Source organism: Myxocyprinus asiaticus, chromosome 13, assembly GCF_019703515.2.
Source record: "Myxocyprinus asiaticus isolate MX2 ecotype Aquarium Trade chromosome 13, UBuf_Myxa_2, whole genome shotgun sequence".
In the NCBI taxonomy this organism is placed as follows: Eukaryota; Metazoa; Chordata; class Actinopteri; order Cypriniformes; family Catostomidae; genus Myxocyprinus; species Myxocyprinus asiaticus.
This window is the reverse complement of record NC_059356.1, coordinates 31,458,851-31,476,584: the sequence shown is the minus strand read 5'-3', so window position 1 is coordinate 31,476,584 and position 17,734 is coordinate 31,458,851. Positions and strand designations below refer to the sequence as shown.

Sequence of the window (17,734 nt, the reverse complement as noted above, 5' to 3'; positions counted from 1 at the left end):
AAATTTTCTGCTTATATCTAACCATCCTTGTTAAATAAATGTCCAACTTTGGTTATACCTGCAGTCCACATAGCCTTCCTCAAGGATATTGACTGTAAAATGTCCACATTCACTGCAGCATTACACAAAAGTGGCTCTTTCTCTAGCCACAAACGCTGAACACCATCTGGCTCTCTAGAAAATGTGAAAAATGTCCATGCATTCAAAATGGACCTATAGAACGTTGTTTGTCCTGTTAGGTCAAGATTTACAGTGTCCATGAGAAAAAGATGACGATCCAGCTCCATACCACCCGCTCTCTGCAGGAGTGCACAGGGTACCTCAGACCAGCACACATTCTCTTTGTACAGAAGTCTCTGGGCCGTCTGAAGTCGAAAAGCTTTTACTGTAGACTTTATGTCCACTAAACCTTGCCCTCCTTCTTGCCTGGGCAGATAAAGTACTGGTGCTTTCAACCAATGTTATCCTGGCCAGAAATAATTAATTAAGTGCTGTCTTTTAGTAATTGTTCTGGATGTTCAAGTATAGTCGTCTTATTCCACAAAGACAAGGCAACTAGATTGTTGCAGATTAGAACTCTTCCCCATATGACAGCTGGGTTAGCAGCCAATGCCAGCGAAACAACCGAGCACACACTTTTTCCACTAAACCCTCCCAATTCTGTTTTCTGTACTCAGTACCTAAAAACACTTAAGTATTTAAAGCCACTTTTTCTCCATTGCAACCCAGCAGGAAGCAGTGGTCCCAAATCATTTGGACCACACCACAGAGCATCACTCTTTTCCCAATTCACTTTAGCAGATAAAGCCTTTTCATGACACTCTAAACTCTCTTATACAAACTCAATATATTTTACATTTTGTATTATGACTGTGACATCATCAGCATATGCGGATACCTTTATGGAATATTGTAAAGTTTTGGTATTAACATGCAAACCAGTTAAAGTTTTCCTCAGTCTGCAAAGAAGGGGTTCAATGGCTATACTATAAAGCTGGCCTGAGAGTGGACAATCTTGTCTGATTCCCCTCTGTACCTTTATGGGGATACTCACACCACCAGCCATTTTGACCATACAAGTAGCTTCAGTGTAAAGAAGTCTTATCTTTGAGATACAATTTTCACCAAATCCAAAAGCTTGTAAAGTTTCAAAAATAAAATTGTGATCTACTCTATCGAAAGCTTTTTCTTGGTCTAATGACAGAGTACCCATATTAATGTTGTTGGAAAAACCATAATCAATAATGTCCCACATTAAATGTAAATTATCTGTAATAGATCTCTCTTTTACAAAGTATGACTGATCACTATGAATGATTCCATATAGTACTCTATTTAACTTATTTGCTAAACATTTAGACAGTATTTTATATTCAGAATATAATCCTGCTATGGGTCTCCAGTTATTTAACAAAGTTAAATCCCCTTTCTTAGGAAGTAATGTAAGAACTGCCCTTTGGCAGCTCTTAACGAGGACTCCTTCTTGAATACAATCCTTTACAACTTAAAAATAGTCAGGCCAAATAATAGTCCAAAAACTCCTAAAGAACTCTGCAGGAAGTCCATCAATTCCAGATGCACGACCAGAGGAGAGGTTCATAACTGCAACAATTATCTCCTCAAAATTGAGTTCAGCCTCTAATGCTTGTTTCTGCTCTGAAGTTAGGTGAGAAAGATCTTTTAGCAGATCATTTCTATTTTGAGTATATGTACCGTCAGCAGCATTTAGGTTAGAACAAAAATCCACAGCAATTCGACGCATTTGAATAGGATCTGCAGTGTCATGTCCATTAATGTCCTTTAGGCTGTTCATATGTTTTTCTTGACCAAATTTGTGCTCTAAATTAAAGAAATAAGATTTTGTACCATCCATGTCCCTTAAAGATAAAGAACTTCTCACAAGAGCTCCTTTAACTTTTACATTTAATATTGAGCTCAACTGATGTTTCATATCCTTCCATTTCTCCTGAAGATCAACAGAATTATTTGCTAATATCTTCTTTTCAAATAATTGCTAATAAATTGCTAATCATTTCTTTTTCAAGCCACTCTAAAGTCTTCTTTGAACACAATGTAGATGGGAGGTATACTGTTGACAGTACCCTTTAATATGCATTTTCCCAATTTTTTCCAATATAGATTTAAAGTTTTTTTTAATCATGCAAGAGCTTCACATTAAAGTGCCAACAATAACTCTGAGTTATTATTTCCAAACTGCAATCAACTGCAATTATTTTGTGATCAGAGAACGCTGTAGGAATAATAGCAGAATGTACAATTCTATTTCTCATATTATTTGATATGTAATTCTATCCAACCATGCAGCAGACACTCTACCAGTATTAATCTTCACCAAGTATACTGCTGTATAGCTGTTTTTTTTTTTCTCTCCACACATCAGAGAAGCTAAAAGATTCAATAATATTGGTTAACACAGTAGCACACTGCTCATGTGGTTCCTCTCCATTTCAATCTACTGTGAAATTAAGTGTGCAAATCCAATCTACCCCTAAAACAATTAAATCACTACCCTGTTGTTGTACTAAAGTATGTTCCAGTTTATTAAATAACTGAATCTATCAGTCCTTCTATTGGGAGCTTAGATATTCACAAAAACAAATAAAATATAGTTTATTTTCACTCTTACTACAAGTAACCTCCCTGGTTCTATTTCATTTTTAAACAAAACCTTAGCTTTTGTGGCTGAGGAGAAAAGGCTTCTGCACTTATATTTGTCCCATGAATAAAACAACATTCTCCTTTCCACCATAACCCCCAATCAACCTAATTCTTAGGGTCACTATGTGTTTTTTGTTTTTTGTAAAAAGATAACATTGAGGTTTTTCAAGGTTTCTAACAGTGCATTACTCTTTGCTCTGTCCCGCAACCCATTAACATTATGAGACCCCACCTGTAAGATCCCCATAAGGAAGAGAGACATGAGAAAGAAACAGTAAAAAGAAAGTTGCAAACCATAATGATTATTTGTTTTTCCTCTCATTAGCCTCTCTTTGCCAGTCTTTTTTCCTTGCCTTATTGCAGTCATATGCTTTTTAAGACGGAAATGTTTCTGTTGTGATAATTCCTTATAACTGCTATTTTTCCTTTCCCACATGACAGAAGCCACAAACGTTTCTAGGTCAGGAAAAAAATCCCCCACTTCAACACCAGCCTTTCCTTTGGTTTCATCTAAAAAATAAAAATAAAAACATTTATTTGTTCTACAGTGAAAAGGTCCTTTTCAGATCCTTTTGGCATTTCAGACACATCTGGCCATTGTTCATCATCTTTAGAGCCTTCATCAGTACACTGTGAAAGTACATCTATATCATCTCCTTGGCCTTCCTCTGACTCATCTGCATGATCCTTGTTATTAAACTGAGCCATGCTCTCAGTATCTTCCTTTTTATCAGTCTCCTCAGCAACATTTACACTCTTATGAATAGCAACACTTACACCAGCATTTACATCATAACTACATCCAGGCTACTACATTTTCACCGTCCACTGTATTTACCTCATCTGTAGTCTCTTCGGCTTGTGCTTAAGTTCCTTTTGTTGTTTATTTTTTATTTTTTTATTACTCTCCATATCTCCAGTGTCATTTGCCTCGGTCGCTGATCATTAACCTTGTTTTTTGTGCAGACATGAAAGGCGTTTATGTCCCAGGTCTCCGCAATCAAAACATTTTAAATGATCGGTACTCACATAAACTATATAAGAGTTCTCTCTATGATTAACACGGAAAGAAACATCTAAAGTTCATTCTGGGGAGCTCAAAGACATGTACACCTGTCGTCTAAATGACAGAACATGTTTAAGTGTGCTGCTTTTGCACCCTAATGGAACCATTCACACAGGGCTCACAATTTTCCCAAATCTAGCGAGTTCTTTTGTAATCTCTTCTTTGGAGACAAACAGTGGCACATTGGAAATTGTGATTCTTGAAGCTGGAGCAGAAAGTGGGGTAACAGAAACAAAAGCCTCCTACACCCAAATTCCGCTCACAGTCAACTGATTAATTCGAGTATTGGTTTTCAAAAACACCACAACAGCTTTGTTCATATGTGATGGCAAAATGATTTGATCAAAACCTACTTGCTCTCCTACCACTAAAATTACGTCCTCAACGGTCATGCCGGACTCCAGTACACACCTGCACCCATTAAGGAGTGACAGGAGTGCCATTCCCTGTACGGGAGTAGACGCCATGCTGGCTTCTGAAAGCCACGCCATGCGTGGCGGGTATTTACCACTAAAAGTCTTTCTCTAGTATATATTACACTGACCAATGAGAGGAAAATGCTTAATATGATAAAGATGAAATAAAGATGAAAAAATCATAGTGGGTATTGGGCTCAGTTACCAGCCTTGAGATTGCCAATTGAAAATGTGCATGCAGAATTTCCTGAAAAAACATTCAAAGTACTTTTGAACATCACAAATACATGCAGAAATTAGGCATAGGTATATTTATGATTTATAAAGCTTTGAAAATGCTTAAAATTTAGTCATTTTCTTCTGTTAACACCTATTTAGCCAACTCACTACAGGCTGTGATCCAGGCCCAGAATTATTCTGCCAACCTAATTAGACCACATTTCAGCACAAAGGAAACATGATTAGATCACCTACTGAACCAAACCGAAACAAAGTCATGTGAAGTTCAAGGGCCATGGCAGACTACCTGTCAGCTGTGATTTACAGAAAACTAAGGGTGCTTTCGAATTTGGTTCAGTTGCTTGGACCAAACCTGAGTTTGTTTCCTCTCCCCCTGCTCTCTGTTCACATCATATTATTTGGGTTAGAAACACTGTACGATTGCGTCATCAACGTTAGTACAAGCGGCAGCTGTTTACCACTGTAACTAGGCAACTCAAGAAGACAAGCGTTATTAAAGTATTCATCTCTTTGGATTTACCACCAAAACTTTACATGCACAAAACAACACTTGTGTTTGTCTGCCAGGGATGCATTGAATGTGTAATGATGTGAAAAATGTTAGTGTTTGTCTGCCGCAAGCCCCCGTATGTGTTGCAAGAATTGAAGAATGTGAGCTGCTCTCTAAAGGTGATTTATTTGGACACAAGTAGGTATGAGAAATGTATTATACCATTATAATTGTGATCCGGAGCCTGCAAGATGCTAAATTAACATCATCAATAGCGGTTCACTTGCCACGATTTGGCACGATTGTGTTCATATCAGCAGCAAACTGTATTTGAGTTCACATGAACTGTACCCCAGGCCACCTTTTAAAGTGGACTCGGGTGTGGTTCACAGGTGTGCATCATCCAAACGAACATTGATGTCATTTCAAACTCAGTTATGCACCAAAAGTGCTAGTGTGAAAGCACCCCACTTACTACATACAGACTCAGCAAACTCAAAACAGGCAAAGTTTTAATAACGGAACAAACAAAACAAAAATGTTTTTTTTTTCCTGAATGCACAGAATTCCATGAAACACGCATTCTACAAAGCTCAAAATTCTTAAAGTTCAAATTCTACACTGGGCCAAACAATGATAAATTACACTACATGTTTAGTAAATACAATAGGACAGCGTTTTGAATAATGACGGATTAATTTCACACACACACGCAAGATTCTGATAAAAATTAAAGTCAAATTAAAATGTGAGAATCCATAAAAGGTGCAAATCCATAAAATGCATGATAACAGTAAACAGCACGTCAGCGTCCTCGTCTAACTCAACGTGATAAGCAAAATCTCAAATATAAAAATAAATAAAATTCATGAAATGTCACTACTAATAACAGCCTCTTTGCACAACTGCGTGAGGATGACGCACACCAAATTTACAGTAATCTGATTCTAACGCCGGTGCGCTGGCAGTCCCTTGGACAAGTGCTTGTTAGTTTCTTTTTCTTGGATCTTCAATGGTCATGAAAATTCTATTACATCATAACCACGCACTGCAAGACAGTAAAACCTTCTAAAACGGCATACCTTGTTGATGCTTTATAACGAGACCATCAAGCAGCTGCATGGTTCTTCGTCAAAGTGTAAATACCAGTAGAAATGTCAACCACTAGAAATGTATCAAGTATCAAGTCTATTGTGGTTATGCAAAATCAGTGGCAATGCATGTTCCCAAAAATCATTGTATTGTATTATAATCATAATTTTGCATTTCTCACGGCCATCGATGATAGTGCTCTCTTGCGCACACACACAAGCAATTAATGCAGTATCAGTTTTTTTTTTTTCTTTTTTCTTTTGTTTCTTTTACTTGCTGAAACTTCACATGATACGAGAAAGGTGTCCCGAGTTTTTCTTGGCAGCCTACTCAGCCTTACAGGCTCCTATTAGTGTGGGGGCAGGGTTAGGGCATATGCTGCCTGCCAGGAACAAACCCAGGCACCTTTGTGCAATTTACATTTGTGCACGTTATTCATTACACGCCATGCCGCATGTCCCAGGCATAATTAACACGGCAGTGTAATTACTGTACAACGAATGAAGACTTTGCACGCAAGCGGAGAACCAGGTGTGCTAGAGATATGGGCAAGCTGCTGTATCTCTTTGCATCACCAGAAATGCCCATTCATTTTCATCTGAATCAGTGTCGAAACAGCGAAATCAAAAAAGAGAGAGCGAGAGAATGCTCTGAGTCTCTAGCTGTTTCATCTTCCAGTGAAACACAACCTTCAGAAAAGCGCAAGACTGGCAAAGAAATGCTGCTTTTCCACCTGTTCACATCATGTGTTGAGTGATTTGCCATAGGTAAGCCAACAGAATGCTCAACAAAAGAGAAGGTCTGGACATGCACACACAGGATTATGGAGAGTCATGTAAAATTCCACCTGTTTTAGTAGCTCTAACATATCCATATGCTTAGATGCAGATGAGCACTACATGCCCCACATGGTGAAATGCCATAAAAACTACATTCCTGCCAATTATACACTATTTCCCTGCTGGTACGGTTTATGACCCACGACCGCACGATCAAAACTTAAACACCCATAAATGTCACGCTCATGCTTAGAGCCATATTGAAAATGATTGTTCTACCACTACAGGCAATGACCGCATTGCTCCGTGCTTTGGCCGTAACCAGACCCAAGCGGCCCATTATCTCTGTGGGTCATGGCTGGAACCATAAATTGGTTGCTTAAACCTCTGAACTGTATCTTAACTACAGAGGTGTATGTGATCCTTTAACACTGGGCACTGCAGGTGCTAATCATCAGTTCTAATCTCATTAATGCTGTTGAGGTGCATTTTGAAACTTTGTTTGCCACAGTGTTTGAAGATTTCAAGAATTTTACAAAAATTACACGTACAAATGCAACCTATTCTATACATAAAATTAAAGTACAGAAACCAGTATTAATATTAGTTTTTAATCGCAAATGCAGTTAACAATATTAATATTGCATTTTTGTCACATAGAAATGCATATTTGTCAGTGAAGCATTAATTTTGAGTTGGGCAGCAAAATGTACTCATTAACTACAATAAAATCGGTAAAAAGGTAATTAGCAACTCATTTACCTAGGGTTACGTTAACTCCATTACATATTATATTATTTATAGCATATCAGTTGTTTTCCTTTTGCCAAAGGAAAATTATAAATTATTTAATTCACTTTATCTTTCAATTAATGTTAATTAGAACATAACATATTTACAGAGGAGAAAAGGACATAGCTTCATCCTTAATTCATGGGTGTCCAGGCTTTACGGCTCTTTTGTTAAATTCTGCTTTGAAGTTGCCTTTATGACAATTTACCATTGTTTGTGCATAGTATCCAAAGTTTAACTATGGTATTAGTAAGATCATGATAATCACAGGTAAAACCATGCACCACATTACCATTGTTAGATGAAAAAAATACAATAGTTACTACAGTTAATGTTACTAAAGTAACTGAAAAGTAAATTTCTATAAAGGTGCTGATTTGTGGATTGAAAGGCCTGCAATTACCTTTGTGAATGGAACGATGTTTTCCTGTTTACCTCATCACTGTAGTTTAATATTTTAGGGCTGTTTAATCTTGTTTCAGTTAGCTTCAGCACAGATCTTTTAAGGTTCTCATATCAGATGGGTTTATAACAGAGAATTCTGTCATATTCAAATGGTGGCTGTGTTCACCTCTGGACAGCACCATTTCGTCACACTCTTGTAGTATTTGCGGACTCTAAAGAATCCAGTCAACTGTCTAAACTGAATTATACATGCATGCAGACACTCAAAGGAGTTTTCAACCACTGATTTTTTTCATTCAGTTGTATATAGCATTACATTTTATTTTTGAATATGAAAAATTTACTTCGTAGATGGTGACCTCATAGCTGGTTATGGCCATGTCTTCAAGTAATATAAAAGGATTAGTTCAACCAAAAATGTAAGTTCTGCCACATTTACACACTCACGTGGCATACCACAAAACAATCAAGGAGATGTTATGCTGGATATTAGTGACTGACAGACTCAGTCTCCATTTCTTTCTATGAAAAAAAAAAAAGCTGCAATGAAAGTGAAAGGTGACTCTGGCTATTATTCTCCTTTTGTGTTCCACAGAAGAAAAGAAGTCCATAGGAACAGGTTTGGAACAACATGCGAGTGAGGAAATGATGACAGTTTTTATTTTTGCGCGAACTATCCCTTTAGCCTCATACCTCATTTTCCTCGTAAATAGAAAACCACTATTTTAAACAAAAAAATTCCTTAAGAAACCTATGGCGAAATTAGCCTTCTGAGTTGGCAAAAATGCTCTATTCAGCATATTCTTTGCTATCATTAAATTACAATTATATATATCAGCATTATATCGGCTATCAACCAACCTGCTCTCTCGATATTGGTATCTGCATCGCCTGTAAAAAATATATATATATCTGTGGATCACTAATATAGAGCTCTTACTGTAAAGGATTTTGTTAGACCCATTTGATTTAAATAATAGTTAGCATGCTAATAACCTGCAGTCAGAATTATAGATTCTTGAGGCACACTTGGGTTGATCAATTTTCATCTATCTCAAATTAGTCATTTCCACTTAATTGTTTGTGTGTGTAGGAAATTAAAAACTGTTGGCTCTCATGATGAGCCGGCACTGATGCAAAGAGCACAATTACCTGGAGAAATAAATGATTGTCATTAGATAACACTATGGTTGTGTTGGATAGATTCTTCAATTGACTTCTTCCTAAATTGCCCTGTAGAGTAAATTGAATATTGGGCTCTCAAAGGAAGGGCCATAGTCATATTTTTTTTCCTTCTCCCAAATCACATTTTGCCAGGAATCGTACAAACACAACATTATAATTTTTTTTCTTTCTTGATATTAACATTGAATGATGTGGCTTTTATGAGGTAAGCTAAAACAGAGGTTGACTGATACAGGTGAAATGTTTTTTGTTTTTTTGTTTTTTGTTTACGTGTTCAGAGCTTGAGTTTAAAGGCAAATTATTTTTCATAAACTTTTAAGCCCTGCTGAAAAACTGCTTAAGCCAGTTTAAGGTGGTTGTCTGGTCTTAGCTGGCCACTGGCTTGTCTAGTTTGATAGTTTTAGAGGGGATTTGGGCACTTGTCAGTTGGTCAGGCTGGGACATCAGTTAAATCAGCTTAAACCAGTTAAGACCAGCAAACCATCTTAGGCTGGCTTAAGTTGTGTTTTTCAAAAGAGATGTATATCAGACATGAGTTTTTAATAAATACTTTTAGCATTGTAAATTAATTCCCTAAAATAATTTTGCTGGGCTGCAACAGTATGCATGCAGTGTGTGTAGGAGTGTGTGACTGTTTGCAGCCTTATCCCTCTGTACAGCTGCACTTTGAAGCTCTACGGCTATAAGACTCCTCTCAAACTTCATCATTAAGGCCAGATCTGTGACAGTGAAGGAGACCCTTTCCCTGACCCTATCCTCTCATTATAGTCTGGGCATGTGTAGAAGTGGTTAGGATGTTCTGTTTTCTAGCACAAAGACCTTCTCAGAGTACACTATATTTTTCTATAGTTCTATCCTAAAGTTATTGAATTACAATTGACTAATTCTTACTAATTTTAAGGGAGTTTTTAAATGACTGTCCGAAGTATGCACTGCACCTCACTACTAGCATGGAACAAAATGTTTATGGATAGACCCCGAAAATTAATCAGATTAAACCACAGTAAATCGATTATTTCACACATTTTAGTTGGGACCTAGTGGGCCGCTCCTGTCAAAAGGGCTGAGGTTGACCCTCAAACACCCAATCGATGGCCCTGCACTAACATAGAGAGTTATTGGTAATATCTCTGTGTTATTAACTCTGGTGATGCGTGTTTGTGTCCCAGGAGAACTTGTGGCTGGACAGTGTCTCTCTGCTCATCAAAGACTCAATTGAAGGAGAGATGCTGATGATTGACAACCTGTCTGGCTCAGTCTTCCATCATTACTCCTCCCCACCTGTCTGCAAAGACTGCAAGAGTCATCCACAAGAGGTACTACTTCAGACTAAGGCTGAATTGGCTGTGTAAGTGTTGGTTGCATGTGCACTCATGTGTATAAAAAGCATTGAACCAATATACCAGGACAAAAAGCAGTCGAATGATTAATGCAATAATATGACTCCATAAAATCAATCATGTCTTCAGTTAACTAAATACTTTCTTATATCCCAGCTTAATAAGCAGAGACAGCTATAAGTAAGCCATTTGTAGGTTGATTTCCCAGAAAAAGTGTAACCACTGTGACTCTGTGGCACTATCAAAACATTGTTCTGTTTGTTTGAGCATCCCGACACAGCAACATTGGATCAACCAGTGGTGAGAGTTTGGGACAGGACTATTTCAACCAATGGCAGATGGGGGGAGTGTTTGGGAAACCTGTTTGAAACAGTCATTATTTTTGCAATTCCATTTGTTGTTGTCAGAGGGCCGGGAATTCCACATTTCTTCTTTAACATGACTGATTTTTCCTGACAAAAAGGAAAAGGTTTTCTCTAATACTAATAGAAAAGCATTTGATTTTTACCGAATCAACATAATGAGCTGTAACTCTCAACGGGAGTGTACTAAACTTATGCCCTGAGCAAAGCACTCTCTAGTCATCAAAGAGACATTTACCACTGTGAAGATTGAAACATTGGCAAAAATTGAAAGAAAACAGAAATGCATGTAAGAAGTGGGGGTTTTTTCGCCCTGTATCCCCAAACGATGTTCAAGCAAATCTTATTAAGCTCAATGTTAGGATAGATAACTTGAAATATCCCGGATTGGTCTTGAGACAGTGAAGATGACTTGATAAATTGTGAATGTCAGTAATTGATACTATGCTTGTAGCTGTAAAATGAAACCAAATATGAAAAACTATTCTGCTACTATGTCCACTAATCTGTTATTGTAATATACCACATCATTTTATGTAAAAAAAAACAAAAAACATTTATGTTCACACCATCTCCCAATGGTTATGTTCATCACAGTGACAGACAGGACAGGCGCAGTTCAGGAAAGAAGTCATTCATGCAGTAACCTCCACACTTGTCAGTACTCCATTCTGTCTAGCTGCCAATCATGTCAGTCCATCAGTCTGTTTCTACTCCCCTGTCTCTGCTTTCCATCCATCTCTGATCTGGAAGCTCTTCTCTCACTTCGCACTCTGTTTGACTCTAAATTCTCTCCCATATTTATTTTTTGGGGATTTTTTGGAAAGACATCATTGTCATGTCATGAACTATGCTGCCAATGACAACTGAATAGCTCTTTTGGTAGTTTTAGTATTTAAAACCAGTTGAATGTACTCTAAAAACTCTTTAAAGCCATTGGAGTGGCACATAGTAAAAGACTGCATAAATTCAATTACTAAAAAAGGTTTCTAATTATTAAAACTGTCTCACAATTTGATGCTATAAATTGTGTCCCACAGCAGATCCACATGGCAGAACTGGAGCAGGCATCTCTGAGGTCAGAGCAGCTCTCAGATAAGTCATCCTCTCCAGCACTGCCTGATGACCTCAGTCTGGACGAGCAGAGCGTGTACCAGTTGGCTGCCAAGGAGGGCAAGGTGAACTTTCTCTCATGAAGATGATTTTTTCATTCCTGAATAGCACACGCCTACAGATCTGATGCAATCATCTAAGTGTTCTAAGTGTCTATTTTAGATCTTTAAAATGATGTGTCATTTTCTGATACAACTGTGATAGTTTGGAATTAATGAAATGAGAAGCATAAATATCTATTTACAGGTCCAAATTTTCAGGACAAGATTTTAAATGATTTTAAATGATTTTAAACTAAACAATTCTTCACATTGAGTCAGAAATTTTGTTCTGTTCTGATCTTTTTTTTTTTTTTTTTTCATTAAAGAGTTTTAATCATTAGAAACATTTCCCAGTTTCCCCCTGTTTAGTTTGGTTTGGTTTTGTGTTGTTTTGGCATATACCCATTGATCATGATGCTGAACATTCGGCATCCGACTCTGTTACTAGGAAGACTTTATTTTCCTGCCAATATGAAACATACATACCTGTAAAATGTTTCACATAAATTCTATGATCTGTTATCTGCTTTATAAACTGCTGTAATCTCTTAAATCTCATGCTATGAGCCTTTAATGAACTATAATCAGTGAGAACAACCACAAACTCATACTAATAAGAAGAAATCAAATAACTAAGCAAGCAGTTTATCTAAATCCTGCAGCTCCTGGTGCATGTGTTTCTTTACAGGGAGAGGAGGAAGCTTTGCAACTCCACTAGCCTAATTCCTCTCCTGACTTTGAACATCTCTAGCTATTTGTTAGAGACACAGTAAAAAGAGGCAGGAGAATATGTGGGGCAGATGGCTCAGTATATCCAGCAGAGCCTAATCATTCCTTAATCTGTTTTACTGTTGTAAAGAAGAGCCCTGGATGCAGGGGGTTTATTTCACCATGAAACCTTGTGGACATACTGTAAATGTTGAGGCTTCAGAGAGCCAAAAGTCTCCCCAGGATCCTGAAAGCTCTAACATGCGATGTTTCTGTTCAGGAAAGGGGTTGTGATGGTTGCCTAAACTCAGAAGGTCATAGCAGGTTGCGACGACCCTCTCGGGTTCACAGCTCTGGGGCAGAGCAAGGGATAACAGGTCCTGGGGCTGCTTCTCCACACCAGCATCACAACACACCTGCTCGTCACAGCATAGGTAATACGGCTCCTTCACAGCACTGCAGGCCATTGCTGTTATGGTTTACGAAAACATCTCGTTAACTGAAATAAAAGAAAAACTAAAATTAAGCTAGGCTAGTATACATTTTCATGACAATTTTAGTTTCTTTTAATTTCGATACACATTATAAAATGAAAACAAAACTTAAACTAACAGTCAGAGTGAAAACAAGCAAAAAAAAAAAAAAAGAAAAAGAAAAAAAAATGCAGTGACAAATTGGAAAACCCTGTCCCCTGTCTTTGTGTGAAGGTGGACTTCCCTGTAGCAGCAGTAATAAGGAGGATGTAGAAGTTTCTGGAGGTTCTACATCTCCCATTCGTCTCCCTGCTGAATTCTTCCATCCAGCAGCCGCGGCCCTCCCTGCACCACCAAGGGGCCGACCAGGACACAAACCAAGAGGGCTCAGACTAACTTCCCCAGCCTCATGGGCTTCTCTGCGCTCTCCTGGAGCCAATACCAGACTGCTCACCACACAGGTATGAGCTTACACATGTACATATGTACATTTTATGCATTGGTTTAGCCCTGTGGTTCTCAACTGCTTAGCATCAGGACCCAAATTTTACATTGGAAATCAAGTGGCGACCCAACACAGTACCAAAATTATTTATCATACAAAAATGTCTTTAATATCAAACACTGAAATGAATAAATATTTCCACAAACTGCAAAAGCCTGAGCATTTTTAAAATTATTTAAATTATTACATAAATTATGACTTGAATTTTTCTGAATATCAGACCAGACCAGACCTGTGAGATATTGTTATTCCATCTCAATACCAAGTTACTGTTAAACACTCTGTGTCTCTCTCTGTTTTTAGTATCCATCTCACAGTGACTCCTCCTTGGCTACAGGAAGTTCGGAGGGCAGCCTACCAACAACCATGGAAGAAGGGCTCAGTTTCATTGTATCTGCCCCTCAAAACCCTGAGCTCCCTGTGCCCCTCTTGGACACGCTCCTTGATGAGCGAACCAGCCTCTCCACAGAGACCCTGAGACCCAGTCCTCCAGCTGCACAGAACCTCCATACCACAAGGGGGCACCAGCGCAGCAAGAGCAGCTCTGGCACCACAGATCCTTCTAATGAGAATATAGGGATGGTACGGTGCAGCTTAAACCAGACATGCGACAACCAACAGCTCTCGGAGACGCCGAGTAGCCTGTCGCTCACATCGCTGCTTCTGCCTCTAGTGCCCCCATCTGTGAAAAAGTGCAACAGCACTGACAGCTTAGACCAGGGGACTCTCACAACCCAAGAAAAGGAGGGGAGACAAGCTTTAGCAAAAGAGCCACAGGGTAATCTCGCAAGCTCGTGGAAAGAGAGGGAGAATAGAGGAAGAGAGCGTCAGTCAGAAGCAACACAGGGAAAAGGCGGGGAAAGTACAAGCCACATAACAATCATGGGCTCCAGAAAAAATAGATGAAACTCTCTAGCTAGTGTTAGTTATTTCCAAGGCCCACTACTCTATCTCTCGGTTGTTTTCAGAGAGGAGTTTGACATGTGGCATTGCATCTCAAAAAATCTCTCTATTTCCCTGTTTTCATCTGTGACCTGTTAACATTTTGTATCTGCTCGTGACACTGGTTTCAGTACTGTCGAGAAACTGAATGGAAGGAATCGAGAGAAGCAGTTCAGCCCCTTAGTGCATGACTAGTGACAGAAGGGACTGTTCAAACAGCTGTCTGTGCAACCTAAAGGATCATGACAGGGAGACTACATCCAGTACAGGCAAAGTTGTCCATATGCTGGATTCAGTGAGAGATTGGGTGCTTTCTTGTGAATTAGTTTAAAAGTTATATCAAATAAATAGAAAGGTATATATAGAGAGGAACTGAAAAGATGAATACGGCAAGGCTCTTCTAAAAGAGGGTTTAATGAGTACATGCAGTTATATTTCAAAGAGGGGTTTAAGATGTTAACTTTTTTTTTAGCATACACATTCTTTATAGGCTATAGGTTATGCGTTCAGATGTCAGTTAGTTTGTTTGTCTTTTTAATGTTGAGGAGAGATAGATTTATCTTTCTGTCTGTCTGGTTATTTATTTAATTATTTATTTATGTTTAGATTTTATTTATTGTTTGGTTACTGTTTATATATTTAATTCAATGGTAAATGTAGAACTATGTAATCTCCTACCATTTGCATTAGGAGACGAAGAAAATATGGACAAAGGGGCAAATAACAGTCCTTTGCATGATGGAGTCATATTTAACAAATTTAAGACCACATGAAGATGTCAATGCTGGATGAAAGCAGTAATGTTTTTACTCCGATATTTTTTTATCGATATGCTCTGGATTAAGGAGTAGGTGATACACATGTTGTGGTCACTTTGTCCTCCCCACAACCCAAAACATTTCTTCATGTGACTTTATTCCCTGCTAGTGGCTTCCATTTTTATAATTTTGGTTTTATAATATGCTCAGATGAACAGGACCAAGCAAAAAAAAAAAAAAAAAGAAAAAAATGAAGAAACATCCTAAAACTGTGGATTACATTTACTCTTGGGATTTCTCTTGGATGAAAACAGCCAGACACAAAGGGTTATGAACAGGCCATGATATCTAAACATTTCTACAAGGACCCAGGAGCCTCTACTGTATGTTGGCCCTTAAATGGCATGTCAGATGAAGAAAATGCAAGACAGTGATGTTTAGATTTGATTTTGACATAACTAGGTTGATTGGATTTGCAGCAGAATCAATTATTTATACATACATTTTCTTTAGCATGGTCACCAGACTGCAGTAGGACATCTCTTATTTATTATTCCTCCTCTTTAAAAATTGCACTTGTTTGCTTATTTCATCTAGCATGGACTCAGTTGGTTATTTTTTATGTGCAAATGGAGCATCTTTGAAAAAACTGTAGCTATGAGACTCCAGACATTCAAGATTAATTCTTAGTTTAGTCTGCCTTAGTATTTAGTACCCCTGATGTGTTTTCTTTTTATAAAATCCAGGTGAATTTCAAAATTGAGCTTGACCTGTTGATGAACTTCACCGTATTGATCGTCTATCCATGACGTAAGGATCTCTGTACATTACATCAGTTGTGTTGTCGCTTAGTCAGGACCAAGTGTGGGATTGTCATTTTAATCGTACCTATTCCGTTCACGGCGCTCATCAAAGTAACTGTTATGAACTAAGGAACGCTGAATTATTAGCAAAACACAATAACAAAGGGCTTACTCTGTTTCCAGGCTGTTCTTAAGACAATTTGCTATTAGTGCACAAGACTTTAAAGATTAGTCTGACACTACAGCAATAAATAGTAGCTTTGTTTTCCCCAAATATACATAATGATGTCAAAGTGATTTTATTTTTATTTTCAAATAGAATATTTACCATTGTTTACTAGCCTAAGTAACAATACCTGCACAACATGAGGGCTGATCACATTATAACGGTTCAAGAATTTAGATAGATGGGCTGCCAATGGTTCAGATGAACAAATGAAGTCATTGAGAACTCAGGGCCTTGGAAAATACCACTACTGAATGCTCTGTTTTCTCAGGAAGACAGATCACTGGAATGAGGACGGCTATATGTTAAATTTTAATGTTCATTAATTTTGACTCTATATTTAACACTCTAATAAGCTTACATCTGTGCATCTTCATTATGACAAAAGACGAGAGGTGACTGGTTTAATTTCAGTAACAGGTGAACTGAAAGCTAATTGCTTCATAATAATTTCTATACAGTTTGTCATTAATGACTGAAAGTGTATAAAGCGTAAGGAATGGATACGTATATTAAGTATCATTTCATGTTTATGAAATGTTCATTTATGTTTGATGTTTAACAGTATAGAGTGGTGATGGGTGAGATTTACACGAAACTCGATGCGTCTTGTCACTGGGTTGAACATATGTACATATCCTTTTGTATATTGAATTGCATGTGTGCTGTGACCAATGACAAAGATACATACATGCATTTTAGAGTATTTGAGGTTTCATTTATTTATTTATTTTCCTATCTCTGAGGTCTTCCTTGTTTAAGAGCTGAGTCTGTATTGATGTAAAACACACATTCCCCAGTAACCATGCTTTATTGATTAGAGACTAAGTTTCCCATGAGACCGTTGTCGTCACGTGCATTTTGAGCTGGAACTGTTCTCTGATTTGCTCTGTTGGCTCCAGTCTAACCTGTGCTGGCTAAGATATTGTGATTCATGAGGACAATACTTTGATTTGCCCATGCAAAAAAAAAAAAAAAAAAAGAGCAATAAAAATAGACATAATCAGTTTGACTGATATTTTTACCAATATTCACAGATAAAATATGATGATAAATGGCTCCCTCTGGTAGGTCTCTAAAAATAGCACCCAACAATTCCATTAAAACGCTGTGTATTCTACAACGGTGTATACTGGTATAGTAACTTAACATTTTAATGTGTTTCTTACATAAATTATTCAACTTTTCATTATTATTCAACACAATATTAGTCTCATAATGTAGGCTGTTCACCCTCAGAGGTCAGTGACCAAAGATGTAGTTATAATTGTGTCAAAAAGCAGAAATAAAACAATAATTAAAAATCTGTCCTACTTATT

General features: G+C 37.7%; 1 protein-coding gene across 1 annotated transcript in view; it reads left to right on the top strand.

Annotated features, from left to right (window-relative positions):
- Positions 1–17,421, top strand: part of LOC127450696 (voltage-dependent T-type calcium channel subunit alpha-1I-like) — a 231,779-nt gene extending 214,358 nt beyond the window's left edge. Inside the window, exons 32-36 of the mRNA XM_051714981.1 lie at positions 10,314–10,460; positions 11,887–12,024; positions 12,989–13,142; positions 13,416–13,642; positions 13,990–17,421. Coding sequence (XP_051570941.1) covers positions 10,314–10,460; positions 11,887–12,024; positions 12,989–13,142; positions 13,416–13,642; positions 13,990–14,592 — 1,269 coding nt within the window. The 3' untranslated portion in view covers positions 14,593–17,421. The remainder of the gene's footprint in view (positions 1–10,313; positions 10,461–11,886; positions 12,025–12,988; positions 13,143–13,415; positions 13,643–13,989) is intronic.
- Positions 17,422–17,734: the final 313 nt, after the last annotated feature.